The 18,035-nt window shown below is 45.0% G+C and overlaps 1 protein-coding gene across 1 annotated transcript in view; it reads right to left on the bottom strand.

Annotated features, from left to right (window-relative positions):
* esr1 (estrogen receptor 1) overlaps window positions 1-16,627 on the bottom strand; it is a 309,880-nt gene extending 293,253 nt beyond the window's left edge. Inside the window, exon 1 of the mRNA XM_072581368.1 lies at window positions 16,036-16,627. Coding sequence (XP_072437469.1) covers window positions 16,036-16,487 — 452 coding nt within the window. The 5' untranslated portion in view covers window positions 16,488-16,627. The remainder of the gene's footprint in view (window positions 1-16,035) is intronic.
* Window positions 16,628-18,035: the final 1,408 nt, after the last annotated feature.

Genomic DNA, 18,035 nt, shown 5'->3' with positions numbered 1-18,035 from the left:
CCAGGTAGCTATGGGAGTCGGTGGCTTTGTCAAAAATGTCAGTGTCAAGTCGGTCATCATTAATGGAGATGGAGAGGTCCAGGAAGGGGAGGGAGGTGTCAGAGATGGTCCAGGTAAATTTAAGGTCAGGGTGGAAAGTGTTGGTGAAGTTGATGAATTGCTCAACCTCCTCGCGGGAGACAAGGTGGCACCAATGCAGTCATCAATGTAGCGGAGGAAGAGGTGGGGAGTGGTGCCGGTGTAATTACGGAAGATCAACTGTTCTACATAGCCAACAAAGAAACAGGCATAGCTGGGGCCCATACGTGTCCCCATGGCTACCCCTTTGGTCTGGAGGAAGTGGGAGGATTCAAAGGAGAAATTGTTAAGGGTGAGGACCAGTTCAGCCAAACGAATGAGAATGTCGGTAGAAGGGTACTGTTGGGGACGTCTGGAGATAAAAAAAATGGAGGGCTTGGAGGCCCTGGTCATGGCGGATGGAGGTGTAGAGGGATTGGATATCCATGGTGAAGATGAGGCATTGGGGGCCGGGGAAACGGAAATCTTGGAGGAGGTGGAGGGCATGGGTGGTGTCTCGAACGTATGTGGGGAACGTATTAGAGGGATATGGGCCAAGTGCTGGCAAATGGGACTAGATTAGGTTAGAATATCTGATCAGCATGGATGGGTTGGACCGAAGGGTCTGTTTCCGTGCTGCACATCTCTATGACTCTAGGACAGGCTGTTTGGCCCTTTGTGCTGCTGCCAGCCCTTTGAAAGAGCTATCCAGTTAGTTCTCCTTCCCTGTTTTTTTAAGTCCTGCAAGTGTTTCCTTTCCAAGTATATACACAATGCCCTTTTGAATGTTACTGCTTTTACAGACATAAAAAAGTACTATCAATATTCAACTGATTCTAATATCGAATGGTCTAAAAATGAATTTATAAAGAAGAGATAGTGACCTAAAATGGCTGCAGAGATCACCTGACCAGTTTGAGACAAGTTCATGAAGCCCAACAAAAAACATGATCAGTTTAAGCCAAAGTGAACATAGTTATAAAAGACACTGAAACTTAGATCTGTATCTTCCAATGATTCGCACTTTTTTTTGGAAGTTAATCATTGACATGAAAGGTTGTCAGTGGACTATTTGGCTTAGAAGCAGAGGCCCAAGAAATCTCAAATGGACAGGGATTAACAGCCGCTTCTGAGCAGCAAAACAGACAAGGTTTTGTGAGCAACAACGGCAAGATGGTCTCTCTTGCCTCTCTCTACACCTCAAATGTCAGTGCTGGTTCCAAAACAGCTTGAAAAATCCATTGTTCACTGAGAAATCAAGGCTATCTGTGAGCTTCAACACTTCTGAGTGAACAGGAGAAAGTGAGGACTGCAGATGCTGGAGATCAGAGCTGAAAATGTGGTGCTGGAAAAGCGCAGCAGGTCAGGCAGCATCCAAGGAACAGGAGAATCGACATTTCGGGCATAAGCCCTTCTTCTGAGTGAACAGGACAACCATTAGGACCCAGTATTCACTCTTGCAACTGAAGGACTCAATAAAAAGTCTCCAACCTGCAACTGCTAGTACAATCCTGTCTGCTGTGCTGCTCCCCCCCCTAACATTTGAGTTATTACCTTATGTTTGTGTCTGTGTCTGATGTCACGTTTACTTATTGTTCTCAAAGTTTAATTGGTAATAAAACTCCACTCCCTTTCACTGAAATATACCTTGGGATTGGCTCTCCTTCACTTTTTCAAAATCTGGTTAACCAAGTTTAATGAACTGTGATAGTTCCATGCTAAAAGGGAAACAAAATTTTTTTTTAATGGCTGACCAAGAGAGGTTTTAAAAAGAAGGGACTCAATCATCCTCCTCAACTGATCAGAATCCAAGCTTGCACCATGGCTAGAAGCAAGATAATTGCAGCAATATGTTCTAGATTGTCCCAACACATTACATAGAGAAAATTGCCAGCATATTGATGTAGGTTCTGTAGTCAATTACCATAAATATGTGTCCCCTGATTACTAATTGTCCTGCCTGTCAAATAGTTTCTCCCTTTATACTCCATCAAAACTCTTCCAAATTTACAAAGCATTCATCTCAATTAATCCATATCATTGTTTACCCTCCACACAAACAAATAGTCTAATCTAAACACATTTACTTGCTCTGTTCCCATACCTCGAAGGTGCTGGTAAAGAACAGCAGGTTAGGCAGCATCCAAAGAGCAGGAAAATCGACGTTTTGGGAATAAGCCCTTCCTCAGGAATGAGGCTCATTCCCGATGAAGGGCTCATGCCCGAAATATCGATTCTCCCGCTCCTCGGATGCTGCCTGACCTGCTGTGCTTTTCCAGCACCACACTCTTCGACTCTGACCTCCAGCATCTGCAGCCCTCACTGTCCCCATATCTCATCAGCACCTTGGCTTTCACATTTCCAATCGATTTTTAAATATTGACTCAGTGTTTGCCTCAACCACTAACCCTGGAAGTGAATCCAAGCAACCAACGGATCAGATCTAAACTCTGCAGCTCTGACACATCCATTCAAGAATGGTGGGGGACAATTTAACAGCTAACAGCAAGTGGAGAATCTACACATATCTCGATCCTCAATGACAAAGGAGAGTAGCATATGCTTGCACAGGGACAAAGTTGAAATACTTGTAACCATCTTCAGCCAAAGGTGCTGAGTTGATGATTCATCTGGGCTCCTTCTGAGATCCCCAACATTCAAAGATGCAGGTCTTCAGTTAATTCAGTTCACTCCACATGGTATCAAGAAAACAGCTTTAGAACTAGCTGTGCCCCTAGCCAAGCTGTTCCAATTCAGCTACAAAATCTATTATTTACCCAGCAGGGTTGGAAGTTGCTCATGGTATGTCCCATTCACAAAAAAAAGACAAATTCAACCCAGCCAATTACCACATTATCAGTCCACTCTCTATCATCAGCAAAGTGATGAAGGGGTTGTCAATGGTGCCCACTCAGTCTGACACTCAGTTTGTTGGAGTCACTCAGTCCTGACTTCATTCCAGCCTGGCCCAAGCATGGGCAAAAGAGCTGAAACCCAGAGATAAAGTGAGAGTGACTGCGTCTGACATTAAGGCTATATTTGACTGAGAGTGGCATTGAGGAGCCTTAATAAAACTGGAGACAACGGCAATCAAGAGGAAAGGTCTCCGCTGGTTGGAGTCATGCCCAGCATAAAGAAGATGGTCGTGATTGTTGGGGGTTAGTCACTCTCAGCTCCAGAACATCCTGCAGGGGTTCCTCAGGACAGTGCCCTGGCCCCAACCATCTTCAGCTGCTGCACCAAAGACCTTCTCTCCATCAACAGGTCAGACGTGGGGATGTTCTCCGATGATTGCACAATGTTCGGTACCATTCACGACTCGTCAGATACCGAAGCAGTGCATGTTCAAATGCAAAAGACCTGGACAATCTGGGTTTGGCTGACAAGTGTGAAACTTGAAAGGGCTCAGAAAAGATTTACAAGGATGTTGCCAGGGTTGGAGGGTTTGAGCTATAGGGAGAGGCTGAATAGGGTGGGGCTGTTTTCCCTGGAGGGTCCAAGGCTAAGGGTTGATCATATAGAGGTTTATAAAATCATGAGGAGCATGGATAGGATAAAGAGACAAGGTCTTTTCCCTGGGGTGGGGGAGTCCAGAACTAGTGGGTGCAGGTTTAGGATGAGGGGGGGAGAAGATATAAAAGTGACCTAAGGGGCAAGGTTTTTACATAGAGGGTGGTGCGTGTATGGAATGAGCTGCCAGAGGAAGTGGTTGAGGCTGGTGAAATTACAGCATTTAAAAGGCATCTGAATGGGTATACGAATAGGAAGGGTTTAGAGGGATATGGGCCAAGTGCTGGCAAATGGGATTAGATTAGGTTAGAATATCTGATCAGCATGGACGGGTTGGACCGAAGGGTCTGTTTCCATGCTGCACATCTCTATGACTCTAGGATAGGCTGTTTGGCCCTTTGTACTGCTGCCAGCCCTTTGAAAGAGCTATCCAGTTAGTTCCCCTTCCCTGCTTTTTTAAGTCCTGCAAGTGTTTCCTTTCCAAGTATATACACAATGCCCTTTTGATTGTTACTGCTTTTACAGACATAAGTCCAGAACAAGAGGGCATAAGTTTAGGGTGAGAGGGGAAAGATATAAAAGGGACCTAAGGAGCAACTTTTTCACACAGAGGGTGGTGCGTGTGTGAAATGAGCTGCCAGAGGGTGTGGTGGAGGCTGGTATCATTGCAGCATTTAAGAGGCATCTGGATGGGTATATGAATAGGAAGGGTTTGGAGGGATATGGGACGGGTGCTGACAGATGGGACTAGATTGGGTTGGGATATCTGGTCGGCATGGCAAGTTAGACCAGAGGATCTGCTTCCATGCCATACATCTCTATGACTCTATGACTCTAAGTGACAAGTAATGTCTGTGTTGGACATATGCAAGGCAGTAACCATCTCCAGCAGGAGAGTATCTAACCCTTAACATTCAATGCATTACCATCGCTGACTCCTCCACAACCACATCCTAGGGGAATACCATTGTCCATAAAATGAACTCGATCAACCAACTGCAGTTAAAAGGCCAAGTCAGAAGCTAGGAATTCTGTCACAGATAATTCACCTTGTGTCTCCCCAATTCCTATCCCTTAAGGTACAAGTCAGGAGTATGATAGAATACTTGCCTGCAGCTCCAACAATACTCAAGAAGCTTGACACCATCCCGGACAAAGCAGGCTACATGATTGGTACCAAATCCATCACTTTAACATACTCTTCACCACTTGCTCTGTGGCAGTAATGTGTGCCATTTACAGGGAGCCCTGAATGCTCGCTTGACAACACTTAACAAACCTGCAAAGTCTAACTTGGAAATGTATCACTGGTCTGTTGCTGTTACCGAATTGAAGTCTTGCATCTTGCTTCTTAACCACACTATCCCTAAACTCCATGAATGACGGTGGTTCAAGAAGGCAGCTCAAGTCCACCTTCTCTTGGGCATTTGGGATTGGCAATAATTGCTGGCCTTGCCAGCTCTGCCCAGGTCCCATGACTGAATAAATGAAAATGTCCGCAGATTCACAACTGTGTGTGAAGACATTTCTCCTGTACACTCTTCGAAATAGCTAACATCTGATAATGTAAGTATGTCCATGTTTTTTGACAAGTCAACTATTATAAACAGCCTGATTCTATCAGAACATCTGGTGTTGAAAAAGGAGACATGCCATTGAAGGTTTTTAACTTGCACTCATCAGGACAGATGCAAGAATGCCAAATGTCAAAGGTAACCATTTGTACTGCATGAGAAAGGGTGCTGATCGGTTGCCAAGTCCCTTCTGATTTGTTGAGCCATGAAGAATGTTACTGCTCTCAGCCTTATTTTGTTTGGTTCAGAAATACCACAATACCTTTACAGATTCTTATCTCCTGCAGAAGACTGTTTACTGAGCATGAATACATGGAGCTTCTAACAGGCAAAGATGTGGTATCTTATGAGCCCAACTGATAACCTTACAGTTTTTAGCACACTTGAGATTGTTCAGCAAGGGCTGCCCAATTGTGGAATCATGGGTAAATGTGATTAATGGTTACACTGGTCAGTTCATGACTACTGTTCATCATGCATACTCATTAATAAGACTGCCACTTGTTTTGATCTGAAGAATGTGCATTCTACATTAGGTTACCATGGAAAGGTTAAATTTCTCAAAAATGTGGGCAATGGGTAAACTATTTGGAAGCAGCACGAATGGTATTTTCTACTACAGATGCTGCCATACAGCCAAACAAATGTTTTGCTGATCAAACTATTGTGAAAAATAGTATTAGAATTTCAATGATACCAGGTACGTATTGACTGACCAATCCTATCAAACAGCACAACCTTTGAGCTGTTCACAATGGACACAGTATTAGTTATAATTAACCCCCAATGTTTTCCAGGCTCAGAACACAATGCCTAATGTTTGATGTTACTTCAAGGATGCTCACATCCTTGCTAAAGTGACATGCCTCAAACTCAATGCAGTGCTCTAGTTGTGGCTCTACGAAAGCTTCAGAAAGTTTCAGCAAATGACTTTGTTTTTGTACAATTCTCTCAACAAATCCCTCCACCTCCAGAGATTACATACAGGAACCATCTGATCCCACTGTCTTGAACATGATTTATGACTCCACCGTTAAGTCTAGTTAGACTCTTCTTATCTCTTCTGCCAAAATGCACCATTATCCACGTCTCTACATTAAATTCTATCTGCTGCTTTGCCTGCACTTTCTGCTTATCCATCTTTGTCCTAGAAACCTGTTTCTCTAAAAGCAAGTCTGATCCTCCAGATATGCCAGTAAAGAAAATGCAAATGGTGGATCAAAACTTAAGCCTATTCACACTCCACCTGAGGTTCAAAAGGCTTCTAGCTCCAGACATAGATCATCGAGACACATCTCAAATAGGAATGGACTTTGTTAATGAGTGGGACTGGCTCTTTATGATAAACCTGCAGTATTTAATAGAGTAGGAGAAAGATGACAATGTTAAATCTATTGCATTCTCATCCTTTAAACCAAGATAACCTGAACAAATAGGCTCAAGCATAGCTAAGAAATTAATGAACAGGAGAGCGGTTATTTCATCTTTTACGTCTGTTCCCGTGATTCATCTAGATCATGGTTGGTTTTGATTCCTTCCCCCGCCCCCACCGGACCACCACCACCCCCACCACATTTGCTGCTTGATATATTGATTTAACAAAAATCTATTCCTTAAGACTTGACCCAGTCTCCACAATATTAAGGGAGAGGCAGTTCTGTAGTCTCCCCAAACTTTGTGTGAAACAGTGCTTACTCATTTCATCCTGGAGGGCTTGGCTCTGGTTTTACCATGATGCTGCTGAACTTGCCCCTGCAGAGGAAATTGTGTCTCTAGTTTGCCTATTGGATCCTTTTATTATTTTGGATGACTTGATGAGGTCAGTCTCCAAGCTTTTAAACTCAAAGAGATGCCACATTTATTCATACAGATAATTTAACCCCTTACGTCCTGACATCTGGAGCAGAAAGGCACCATCTTGGCCAACCTGTGCTGTCCTTTATGTGACAGGTTAAGATTGCCATTAATGTCTCTCTTAACGCTGCCATGTAAAGGACCATCCTGTCTTCAGTGGTCCGTTTCCATGGAGATAATAATGCACATTCCTTGAATTCTGGTGGTTACCAGATGGGTGGCTAGGTCAGTTGTTGATTTTAAATCTGAAGTAGATACATATTTGTTCAGCAAAAGTATTAAGGGCTATGGCCCAAAGGCAAGTGTATGGAGTTAGGCCACAGATCAGCCATGATCTCACTGAATGGTGGAACAAGCTTGAGGGGCTGAATGGCCTCCTCCTGTTCCTGTGTTCCTAAGAAAGCAGCTCAATTCCACCTTCTCAAGGGTAATTAATGCCCTTCTCGTCAACAATATGAATAAACAAAAACTTATTTTGTGCCAACAATGTGCTTGTCAGTGAGTGTAAAGCTATTGTTCTCCGTATGTTTTTGACATTAACCAAATGCCAGCTACAGAGCAAACCTTTTAAAGTACCTTTTAAATTCTGGCAACTAAATTCCAAACGACAAGTAACAAATAACCTGCCTCAACCTTCCCAGCTACACAGAACCAATCAAAGGCACGGTCTCCCACAATTCAGTGAGTGAACTGTTGATCAAAAAGAAAAAGCTGAAAGTGTCACACTGGAACCAAAGGATCATATCTGACACAGGGAAGTAAATAGTGTGGATTGTAAAATGTTTGGATAGAAACAGTTAACCAGCACATAAGAGGTATGTAGGGGAACAAATGCAGACTTTTGACAGAACTGAAAGGCAAATAGGGTATTTAGGGATTGCAAGAGGAACTCGGCAGGTAGAGTGAAAATCATGAAAGAAACCAGCAAAGCAGAACAGGCTACAACGACCCAGTAATCAAATAGGAAGTACAAACACAAAGCACCAAGCCAGTAGAAACATTAGCATTCCTGGGTGGCACAGTGGCTCAGTGGTTAGCATTGCTACCTCATCAGCGCGGGTTTGATGCCAACCTCAGACACTGTCTACATGGAGTTTGCATGTTCTCCACATGTCTGCATGTCTCCACATGGGTTTTCTGCAGGTGCTCTGATTTCTTCCTATAGTCCAAAGATGTGCAGGTTGAGTGGTTGCTAAATTGCCCATACCATTCAGGGATGTGCAAGCTAGGTAGATTAGCCATGGTTAATGTGGGATTACAGGGATGGAGTGGGTCAGGGGGATGCTCTTTGGGGGTTCAGTGTGTGCTCGATGGGTTGAATGGGCTGCTTCTATAGTTTAGGGGATTTATGATTCTTCCACACTGCACCAACATCTATAGATTGAGAAAATGAGCTAATAGTTTAGAGGAGATGTTAGAAAGCTCCTCCTTTAGACAGCTATTTAATGTGCAATTAAATATGGCAGGACTCCAGAATAATGTTGTTTGTGTGATCACTTAACTCGATCTGTAAGTCTGTGTTGCAACTTCATCAGGTTTGCACCTCATTTTTAGGTAGCATTATCTTCTACACCCCTCACCAGGTTCCCTCAATTTGAAGGTAAGAGTGAAGTTGTGGTTCAGTTCACTGAGCTGGGAATTTGTGTTGCAGACGTTTCGTCCCCTGTCTAGGTGACATCCTCAGTGCTTGGGAGCCTCCTGTGAAGCACTTCTGTGATCTTTCCTCTGGCATTTATAGTGGTTTGTCTCTGCCGCTTGCGGTTGTCAGTTCCAGCTGTCCGTTGCAGTGGTCGGTATATTGGGTCCAGATCAATGTGCTTATTGATTGAATCTGTGGATGAGTGCCATGCCTCTAGGAATTCCCTGGCTGTTCTCTGTTTGGCTTGTCCTATAATAGTAGTGTCGTCCCAGTCGAATTCATATTGCTTGTCATCTGCGTGTGTGGCTACTAAGGATAGCTGGTCGTGTCGTTTCGTGGCTAGTTGGTGTTCATGAATGCGGATCGTTAGCTGTCTTCCTGTTTGTCCTATGTAGTGTTTTGTGCAGTCCTTGCATGGGATTTTGTACACTACATTGGTTTTGCTCATGCTGGGTACTGGGTCCTTCGTTCTGGTGAGTTGTTGGCTGAGAGTGGCAGTTGGTTTGTGTGCTGTTATGAGTCCTAGTGGTCGCAGTAGTCTGGCTGTCAGTTCAGAAAGGCTCTTGACAATGGAACGAGGATGTGCCACAACCCAAAGGACTAGCCACACTATCATACATCAACAGCATTTCTGAACTGACAGCCAGACTACTGCGACCACTAGGACTCATAACAGCACACAAACCAACAGCCACTCTCAGACAACAACTCACCAGAACGAAGGACCCGATACCCAGCATGAGCAAAACCAATGTAGTGTACAAAATCCCATGCAAGGACTGCACAAAACACTACATAGGACAAACAGGAAGACAGCTAACGATCCGCATTCATGAACACCAACTAGCCACGAAACGACACGACTAGCTATCCTTAGTATCCACACACGCAGATGACAAGCAACATGAATTCGACTGGGACAACACTACTATTATAGTACAAGCCAAACAGAGAACAGCCAGGGAATTCCTAGAGGCATGGCACTCATCCACAGATTCAATCAATAAGCACATCGACCTGGACCCAACATATCAGCACTGCAACGGACAGCTGGAACTGACAACCGGAAGCAACAGATTCAAACCACTACAAATGCCGGAGGAAGGATCACAGAAGCGCTTCACAGGAGGCTCCCAAGCACTGAGGATGTCACCTAGACAGGGGACGAAACATCTGCAACACAAATTCCCAGCTCGGCGAACAGGACCACAACAACGAGCACCCGAGCTACAAATCTTCTCCCAAACTTTGTAAGAGTGAAGATTATGGTAAGGTCACCCAATCACTTAATCCTTTAATAGCCACCTTACAACACCCTCAGAGCTTGCTTTGCCGTATAACTTTGTACTTGTCAGTACAATTCACCCAGTGTCTTCATCAGAGACATTGCTACAGATTGTAAATAGCTGAGGTCCATATACTGTTCATTAGTGACTCATCAGTAGCTACAACCCACCTACCTCAAAATGACCTATTTATTCCTGCTTTGTTCATCAAGCAATCGATAATTCATGCCAACGTTACCCCAGTTCGAAGAATCATAACGTTCCATACTCACCTTTTGTGTTGTACCTTATCAAATGCCTTTTTGTAAATTGACTACATCCACTAGCTTCCCTTAATACAACCTCCTCAGTTACATCCAGGATATCTCTAACAGATATGAGCCAGGTGCTGGCAGGTGGGACTAGACAAGGTTTGGATATCTGGTCGGTATGGATAAGTTGGACCAAAGGGTCTGTTTCAATGCTGTACATCTCTATGACTCTATGATTAAATTCATGCTGACTCAGCCTAATCGAAATCTAGTTTTCTCGATGCTCTGTTACCACGTCCTGAATCACAGTATTTTCTCCAATTCGGGTGCAAGGCTAAGTATTTTATCGCTCTCACTTTTCTTGAATACTGGGGGTACATTTGCTACTTTCCAATTCATGAGAAGCCTTCTGGATTGTAGAGGATTCTGGAAGATTCTAACCTCAGCCTCCACTATTTCGGTAGGCACGTCTTTTGAAAGCAGAGGAGATAGCCAGCAGCAGAAGGAAAATAGTTAAAACACTGCACAACTGATTGTGCTGCAGTTTTGATGGGCACAAGGAGAGTCAGACCAATTGGCACCATTCCCAAGTTTTACTGTTTTCTCCTTCTGGAGATCTGCCGACAGATTTTAGTCTCCTTGCGTTCTCTGACATTTCCACTTTATTAAACCACCCTTACGTTTCTTATTATCACCTGACACTTGGTAACCTGGTACATTATCTGTGTCTTCCACAGACGTAAGTTATTTGCTCAATGTATCTTCCACTTCCTTGTTTATCATCACAAGAGGACAGCCATATTTATTGTCCAACAATACACCGTTATACTTGCAGAAACTATGACAATCTGTGCTGACTCAGTTGACTCTGGGAGCAGAGGGATTGTCTTACGAGGACAGATTGGGTAGGTGAGGCTGGCACTCATTGGAGTTAAGAGGAATAAGAGCAGACCTTATTGAAACATTTACGATTCTTAGGGGGCTGGACAGGATTTATGTTTCCTCTTGTGGGAGAAGTCAAGGTCAAGGGTCAGAACCTCAGTGAATCTGTGGAATTCTTTCCAGGAAGAGGCCTTCCCTCCTAGAACTTAATTCAGAAAATGGCTGGAAGAACAAAGGCCTGTTGCTGCCACCATCCTACCTCATTAAGACCATGTCCACGTCCATTAGGTGAACCCTAGGCTGAGGTGGGCAGGTTTTTAATTAGTCACTGTACTGGGGGGTGTTATGAGGAAAAGGCAGGAAAGTGGAGTTGAGGGTTATCAGGATCTCACTGAATGGCAGAACAGACTCAATGGGCTGAATGGCCTACTTCTACACCTTATGGTCTGATGGTTTTTAATGCTCTAATGGTTTTTATGGCTAGGATCTTCTCACTTTTCAATCCAAGCCTGAGAGCTGGAGAGTTTCCAGGAGGGGAAGCTCATAAAGAAAGCTCACTCAACCTTCTGGCGAGTAGGCAGCTGATTGGTTGCCAGTGAACTTTCTGACAGCATTTGGACTCTGACCCAGGAGGTCCCAACAACCATGAGTTTCGGGCAATCAGATCTTGGCATCTCCAGAATCTAGAAGCGCCTGAGAGAAGACCACGGCTCCTATCGGGACAACAGTCCCCAGCCTCCCAGATTGGGAGGGCGAGATCAGACAGGAGCATTGGTGGGGGAGGGGAGGAGCGGACACAGGGCAAAGAGGTGCTAAAAAGCAAGGTCAGGGTGCCTTGAATCCACTCCCTCTAACCACACACAGATTATTTCCAGTTGAGTCGACCCTCCCGCCTCCAACACTTCAACTTACAGCCTGGCCACATTGGATAACCAGTTGGGCAGGCTAAATCTTTCTCATTCTGCCTGGAGTTGAAGTAATTGCAGCCCAAGTGGAACAAGGCCATTAAATGGTCATGGATTGATGGTATAAGGGCCACAATTGACGGCACAGCAGGAAGGCAAACCTTAGGCCCTCCTTCCTAGAACTTAATTTGGAAAATGGCTGGAAGAACAAAGGCTTGTTGCTGCCACCATCCTATCTCATTAAGATCATGTCCAGCCCCCATGCGGCAACTCTGAACCTGAAGGTTTGCACCTGATGCCTCTAAGTAGTTTATTCCTCTATCCTATTTTGACTTTATCCATCTCTCAGCCATCTTGTACTGAATATTAAAATTCTCCCGAAGGCTGGCAGCACCTTTCAACAACTTTATAAACCTCTTCCTTTGATATACCGTAATTAGCTTACCGTGTTCCCCAATATCACACCTGTAGGATGTTATTCCTTCAGGAAATATTTATTTGTTGGAAATTATTTATGAATTCTTTAAAATGTTTGTCATTGCCTACCTACAACGATAGCTTTTAATCATGCTTCTCAATCTACCTTTGACAATTTACGCTTCATGTCCATGTAATCTTTCAGATTTAAGACAATAGTATCAGGGTGAACTCAATTACTCTTAAATTTAACATCAATTCCTCAGATGCTCCTTTATTACAAGATAATTAATTAAGAGCATATTAATACAAGTGCAAAAAGGCACCAATAGCACAGAGTTGATGTGCCTTTTTAACTGTGGTAGTTTATTGAGAGGGACTGGGTCCTCACCTGACCCCATGTTAATGGAGTGGTTACCAATTGTCTCTCTCTGGGGTCATACAGCACAAATACAGACCCTTTGGTCCAACTCATCCATGTCAGCCAGGTTTCCCAAATGAAACCAGTCCCATTTGCCTGTGTTTGGTCCTTGGGTAGTGTTGAAGAACAGAGAGACCTAGGGGTTCAGTATATAATTCTTTGAAGTTTAAATCACATATAGATAGGGTGGTTAAAAAGGCATTTAGCACTTTTGCCTTCGTTGCTCAGACATTTGAGGATAGGAGTTGGGATGTTATGTTGAGGTTGTACAGGATGTTGGTGAGGCCTCTTCTGGAGTACCGTGTGCAGTTCTGGTCACCCTGTTATAGGAAGGATAGTATTAAGTTGGAGGCAGTTCAGAGGAGATTTACCAGGATGTTGCTGGGTATGGAGGGTTTGAGTTATAAGGAGAGGCTGGATAGGCTCGGACATATCTCAATGGAATGTAGGAGGTTGAGGGATAACCTTATAGAGGTTTATAAAATCATGAGGGGCATAGGTAAGGTGAATAGCAGGCATCAGGAGGTTAACATTGAACAATGTACCCAATTGTTGTGCAATACAGAAGGTCCTGGCATCCTGGTGAAGAGCCCCTTTGCCATGTGCATGTTGAGACGGTAACTGTTGGTATGCCAATGGCACACCCAAGGCATCAGCACGGAGGGTGCCTTTGTTCCACACTGATGCATTCCAAACAGGGGAAGCTGGATAGTGACTGGATAATGACGATCGGGGTGGTTTCCCACTTCCTTTACCTCCAGCCCAGAGGAACCATGGTTAAATGTATTTCTCGTATGTACGCCCTCACTCCCAGGCCTTAGGTCAGTGTGGACTGAGATTGGGGATCACCTGCGCAGCTTCAGTAAACAGTTGACCCAAAGTGAGGAGGTGAGAATTTAGCAACAGGCCTTTGGCAGGGGAAGGTTGGCTGACTGACTGCGCTGGGCCCTCAGTACCCCAGCTAGAAGGTAGGGTGGCTGAGGGACTGTGGGCAGACCTGTCCCTATGGGTCCTCATTGGCACCCCTCGGAAGCACAGGTCGCGTGTCCCTTCACAAGAACAGAAGGAGAAAGCAATGGGGGAGGTCCACCTCGTCCCCACCCAGTTCAATGTGAAGAGGCTGGTGAGCGGGCATCAGTGAAAGAGAGACTTCCAGAATACCAAGTTCAAATTCCATGGGATGGAAGTCAGAGTGAGGAACGTGGCACATGGGGATTAAATATAAAGAAGTGATTGTGTTACGGAAGCATATCCCAATCTTAGAGAGCCTGTTGTGCCTTCCAACCTGCTGTTGACAATCCATTGTCCAACCTTATCCACTAACTGTCTCAGTTGTACGTGCTCTTGCTAAATGCCCTTCGTTTCTATTGTGTCATGTTCTCTCCCTCCTGAGGGCATTTCCACTGCACATTCCAAAGTGTAGAACGAAGAGTCACAAGAGAACAAAATGGAATTCGGCCATCATGATTCCTGACAAAGGCAGTTGATCTCATTGTGAAAAACTTGCCGAAACTGCACCATGACAATGAATCATAGAAACTCCAACACAGAAGGAGGCCATTTGGACCACAATACCTGAAAGCTCAATCGCTATCCAGTTGGTTCTCCCTACCCATCTCTTCGACCCATTATTCACCCCCTACCCCCCACCTTGGCCCTGTAATATTTTCCTTTTCAAGTATTTATCCGGTCTCCAGTTGCCAGTCCCTAACGGGTCTGCTTCCAACACCCAGATAGCACTTTCTAGACCATAACCGCGGAATAAAAATCATCTCTTCGTCTCCTCTCTGCTTCGATTGCTAGTTTGGGTCCTCCTTGCCAGTAGAAACAATTTCCCCTCCTTTACGTTGTCAAAACTCTTCACATCACAGTTAGTTTGCAAAGAAAAGAAAAACACACATTTGGCATTACAGGGACTAGTATCCAAACTACGGATTGCACAATCGAAACGAAACACAACAGTGACAACAGTCAATGTAAAAAGAAGCTTGTTTCAACATGTTGAGAGAAACCTTGGTAATAGGAAAACCTAATGTACTAATACACTAGGGCTACAAATCACCTCTTGCTGTCAGGCGTATTGAGGCTGAATCCTTTCCTTACTTCTATCAGACCAGTGTACATTTGTTTAATGTGGCTGCTTGACCGGCACAGAACTGTCGAAAGTCTGTTATGCTTTACATTCCTGAGTGTTTTTCAGAAACGTATACTTGGGACATACCAAATTATTGGTGATATATTTGCCCAATGTCACAGAGTGAACTTGTATGTCCATCGTCCATCAAAGCACGAGGGAATGCCAGAAAATAAAAAGGGTTTTCATTCCCAGTGTTTATGGCTCTGTACAAAGCCCCCACTTTAAGGAATACACTCCGTTCTAAATCCCACTACATTTGGGGCTGTTGGAGGGTGGGGAGGGGGGGGTCTTTTGTTCGGTTTTCCCACTGGGTATGATTTTAACTCTGGTCAAATTGAGCGTCCCCTCCGTGGTGTCAGATTTCAGTGTGGTGGTTGGTGTAGTGGGAGGGGGGGAAAGACTGGACTCCGCAGTTACGCTCACTATGTGATCGGGAGCAAAGGTAACCCAAAACAGTGGAAAAATGCCCCCCCCCGCACCCTGTGATTTTCATTGCCCCTTTCGCAAGGTTTAAAGGCACAATGTCTATTTTGTCTGAGGAAAGTGATAAGCTGATGGAGTTTTCTCCGGGCAGGGAGACAGTTTAGTTAATGTCGCCCAGAAGCTACAAGCAAAAGTTAAAATCATTCAGAGATTCTTTGATTGAGACGCGATTTATGGGTAAATGAGGACGGACGGATTTGAGAAACTGTAGCGACGTTGCAAACAACTTCAGCGTTCTGGGTTATAAAATCTGGGGCACACCCAAAAGCAGCCCGTCCGCCTGATTAATGCTGTGGGGGGGCGGGGGAGTAGTGGGCTGCGGACTGCATATGATCCAAACTAAACATGGCAAGCATTGATTGAAGGGAGGTGCACCTCATAAAAACCTCATCCGACCCCTGCACGTTGCAACAAGTAACATAAAGAAGTGTCATACCCAAAAAAACAGCATTTCAGGAACACTCCCAGGGCAGACAGCAGTCTTTGCCGCAAAACATTCAAGGGGTTCAGCTAAAAGCTTCGACATTTCCACTCCAACCTCCCACCAGCACCACACCATCCCCCCCCACCCGCCACTTCCCCCCTCAACGGGAGTCCTGACAAAGTACTTTCTCGTTACCTGTAAAAGGTTGAAGGGGGAGCGTCCCGCAAGCCAAAGCTGCTGCAGCTGCTCTGCTCGTTTTCCACATAATAGGGGACCTGCTGCCCGTGGGCAACAAAGGATGAGAGCTGAGGCGCGGTCTGTAGAAAGACCAGCGGGCTCGGAGACATGCTGTTGAGGGAGTGCAGCCCCCCGATGTTGCTGGAGCCGTGCGAGTCAGTGGAGGCTGTGTAGCCCAGACTGGCCGGGTTGTACAGGGTAGCTGCTGCAGCGAACTCGTAGCCACTTTCCGGGTAGTTCATCGCTCCTGCTCGGTTTTTCTCCACATAGATTTCATTCAGAGGTCCATCGCCACTTATAGGTAACTGTAGAGTTTGCCTGCCAAAAGTGTCCAAGTCACTAGCCTGAATCTTCTGCAGCAAAGCAATCGCAGGTGATTTGTGATGGAGTGGAATTGCCATGACCAGCATCCAGAGAAAGGTGGGGGGGAAGAGAGTGAGAGAGAGCAAAACCGAAGCCAACGCAGCTCTCAGTGTCACAGTCTGACACTGTCGCCTGGAGGATCGCACTTCATATCAGTTGACTGACCTACAAGAGAAAGAAAATCACACTGTAAGGGGAGGATGAGTACTACAGCGCACACTACTGATGACAGCACTTCACCCACACTCTGACTGCACTGCGTGAAGAGGAGGAGGATACGAGAGAGAGATTGCAGGGAGAGCAACAGAATCAAACTTCAGACCCAAGTCTTTCACATCTGAGCTAATAAGCATTACAAAGGTGTTGGCAGCCAGCCAGAAAACAAAAGGCTGTTTTACACTGGCACTAGTTTTATGTTCCACTGCAGGCAGACCCACTGTTAAAGTGACATTGAATCGATGTTCCACCAAACATTAAAGACTCTATTACGTGTGTGTCTTTCTACGCTTCTGTAGCTACAGCAGCAAATTTCCTTTGGAGTTTTTTTTCCCCCTTTGAGGTCTCGTCACCTGCAAAGCCGTTCACCAAGAGAGTACGAACCCAGGTAAGGGCCCAGAAAGCTAAGCCCGCTTAATCGCCTGATCACTCACACACCCATCCCAATCTCCTGTAGGTTTCTCCACTTCCGTCTGCCTCCTGGGTCAAGCGACCCCGTATGTTCGGAACACCTCTTCCACTTCTTCAGCTGCCGTCCGAGAGCTTGAACCAATTAGAAGTCGTATCCAAACAATGCTATTTTCAGCTTAGGCCTGTGACAAATTGGAACAATCTGGGCTCATGTGTGAATGAAGTGTTGAACAGTTTTCCAGAACTCTTCCCATTTCCCCAACCTCTCCCAACCTGAGTCTTTCTCCACCACTGCTGCTGTGAATTATTTCTGTTCATGGTGTAATGACCAGTTGGGTTTTATATCTGGACTTTCAAAGGACGATTTATTGGTGATAAAAACATTTCAATAAATGAACAACAGAGAACAAACTTCAGTTGAAAGGAACGCAAACCTCTTTTAAATCTCTAGCCACACTGACTACCAGCTGGCATCACATCAGTGCAGGGTTTGGCAATGAACAGGGCCACCATTACAGAGCTTCACTGAAGATGGAGCTTTTTTAAACTGCTAGGAATGGAAACATCTGTACTCAACCAGGACTGTTCCCCATCCCTTGTTCTGAACAAAATCATTACATGTGCTACCATTCTGAGATAGGGATGTGGGTGCTGGTGCGAAGTTGGTGCAAAGTTCCAAAGCAATTTTCCTTTCATACAAGACGGAAACAGACCCTTCGGCCCAACCTGTCCATGCCGACCATGTTCCCTAAACTGAACTAGTCCCATTTATGGCAGGATCGCAGGCCTAATCTTTACACACTGCACAGAACGTGCCCCGCCAGGAAGTCAAATGTGCTTTGCTTTGACTGATATCATTGGATGAGGAATGATGGGCAGCACCTAAACTGCCAATTGGGCAGCGAGCTTGGTACCAAGGTGACCATTCGGGAAGCTTGCTTTTGTAAAATGAAGTCCCAGAAGAACAT

The sequence above is a fragment of the Chiloscyllium punctatum genome, chromosome 11 (genome assembly GCF_047496795.1).
Source record: "Chiloscyllium punctatum isolate Juve2018m chromosome 11, sChiPun1.3, whole genome shotgun sequence".
NCBI lineage: Eukaryota > Metazoa > Chordata > Chondrichthyes > Orectolobiformes > Hemiscylliidae > Chiloscyllium > Chiloscyllium punctatum.
This window is presented reverse-complemented; position numbering and strand designations above follow the sequence as displayed.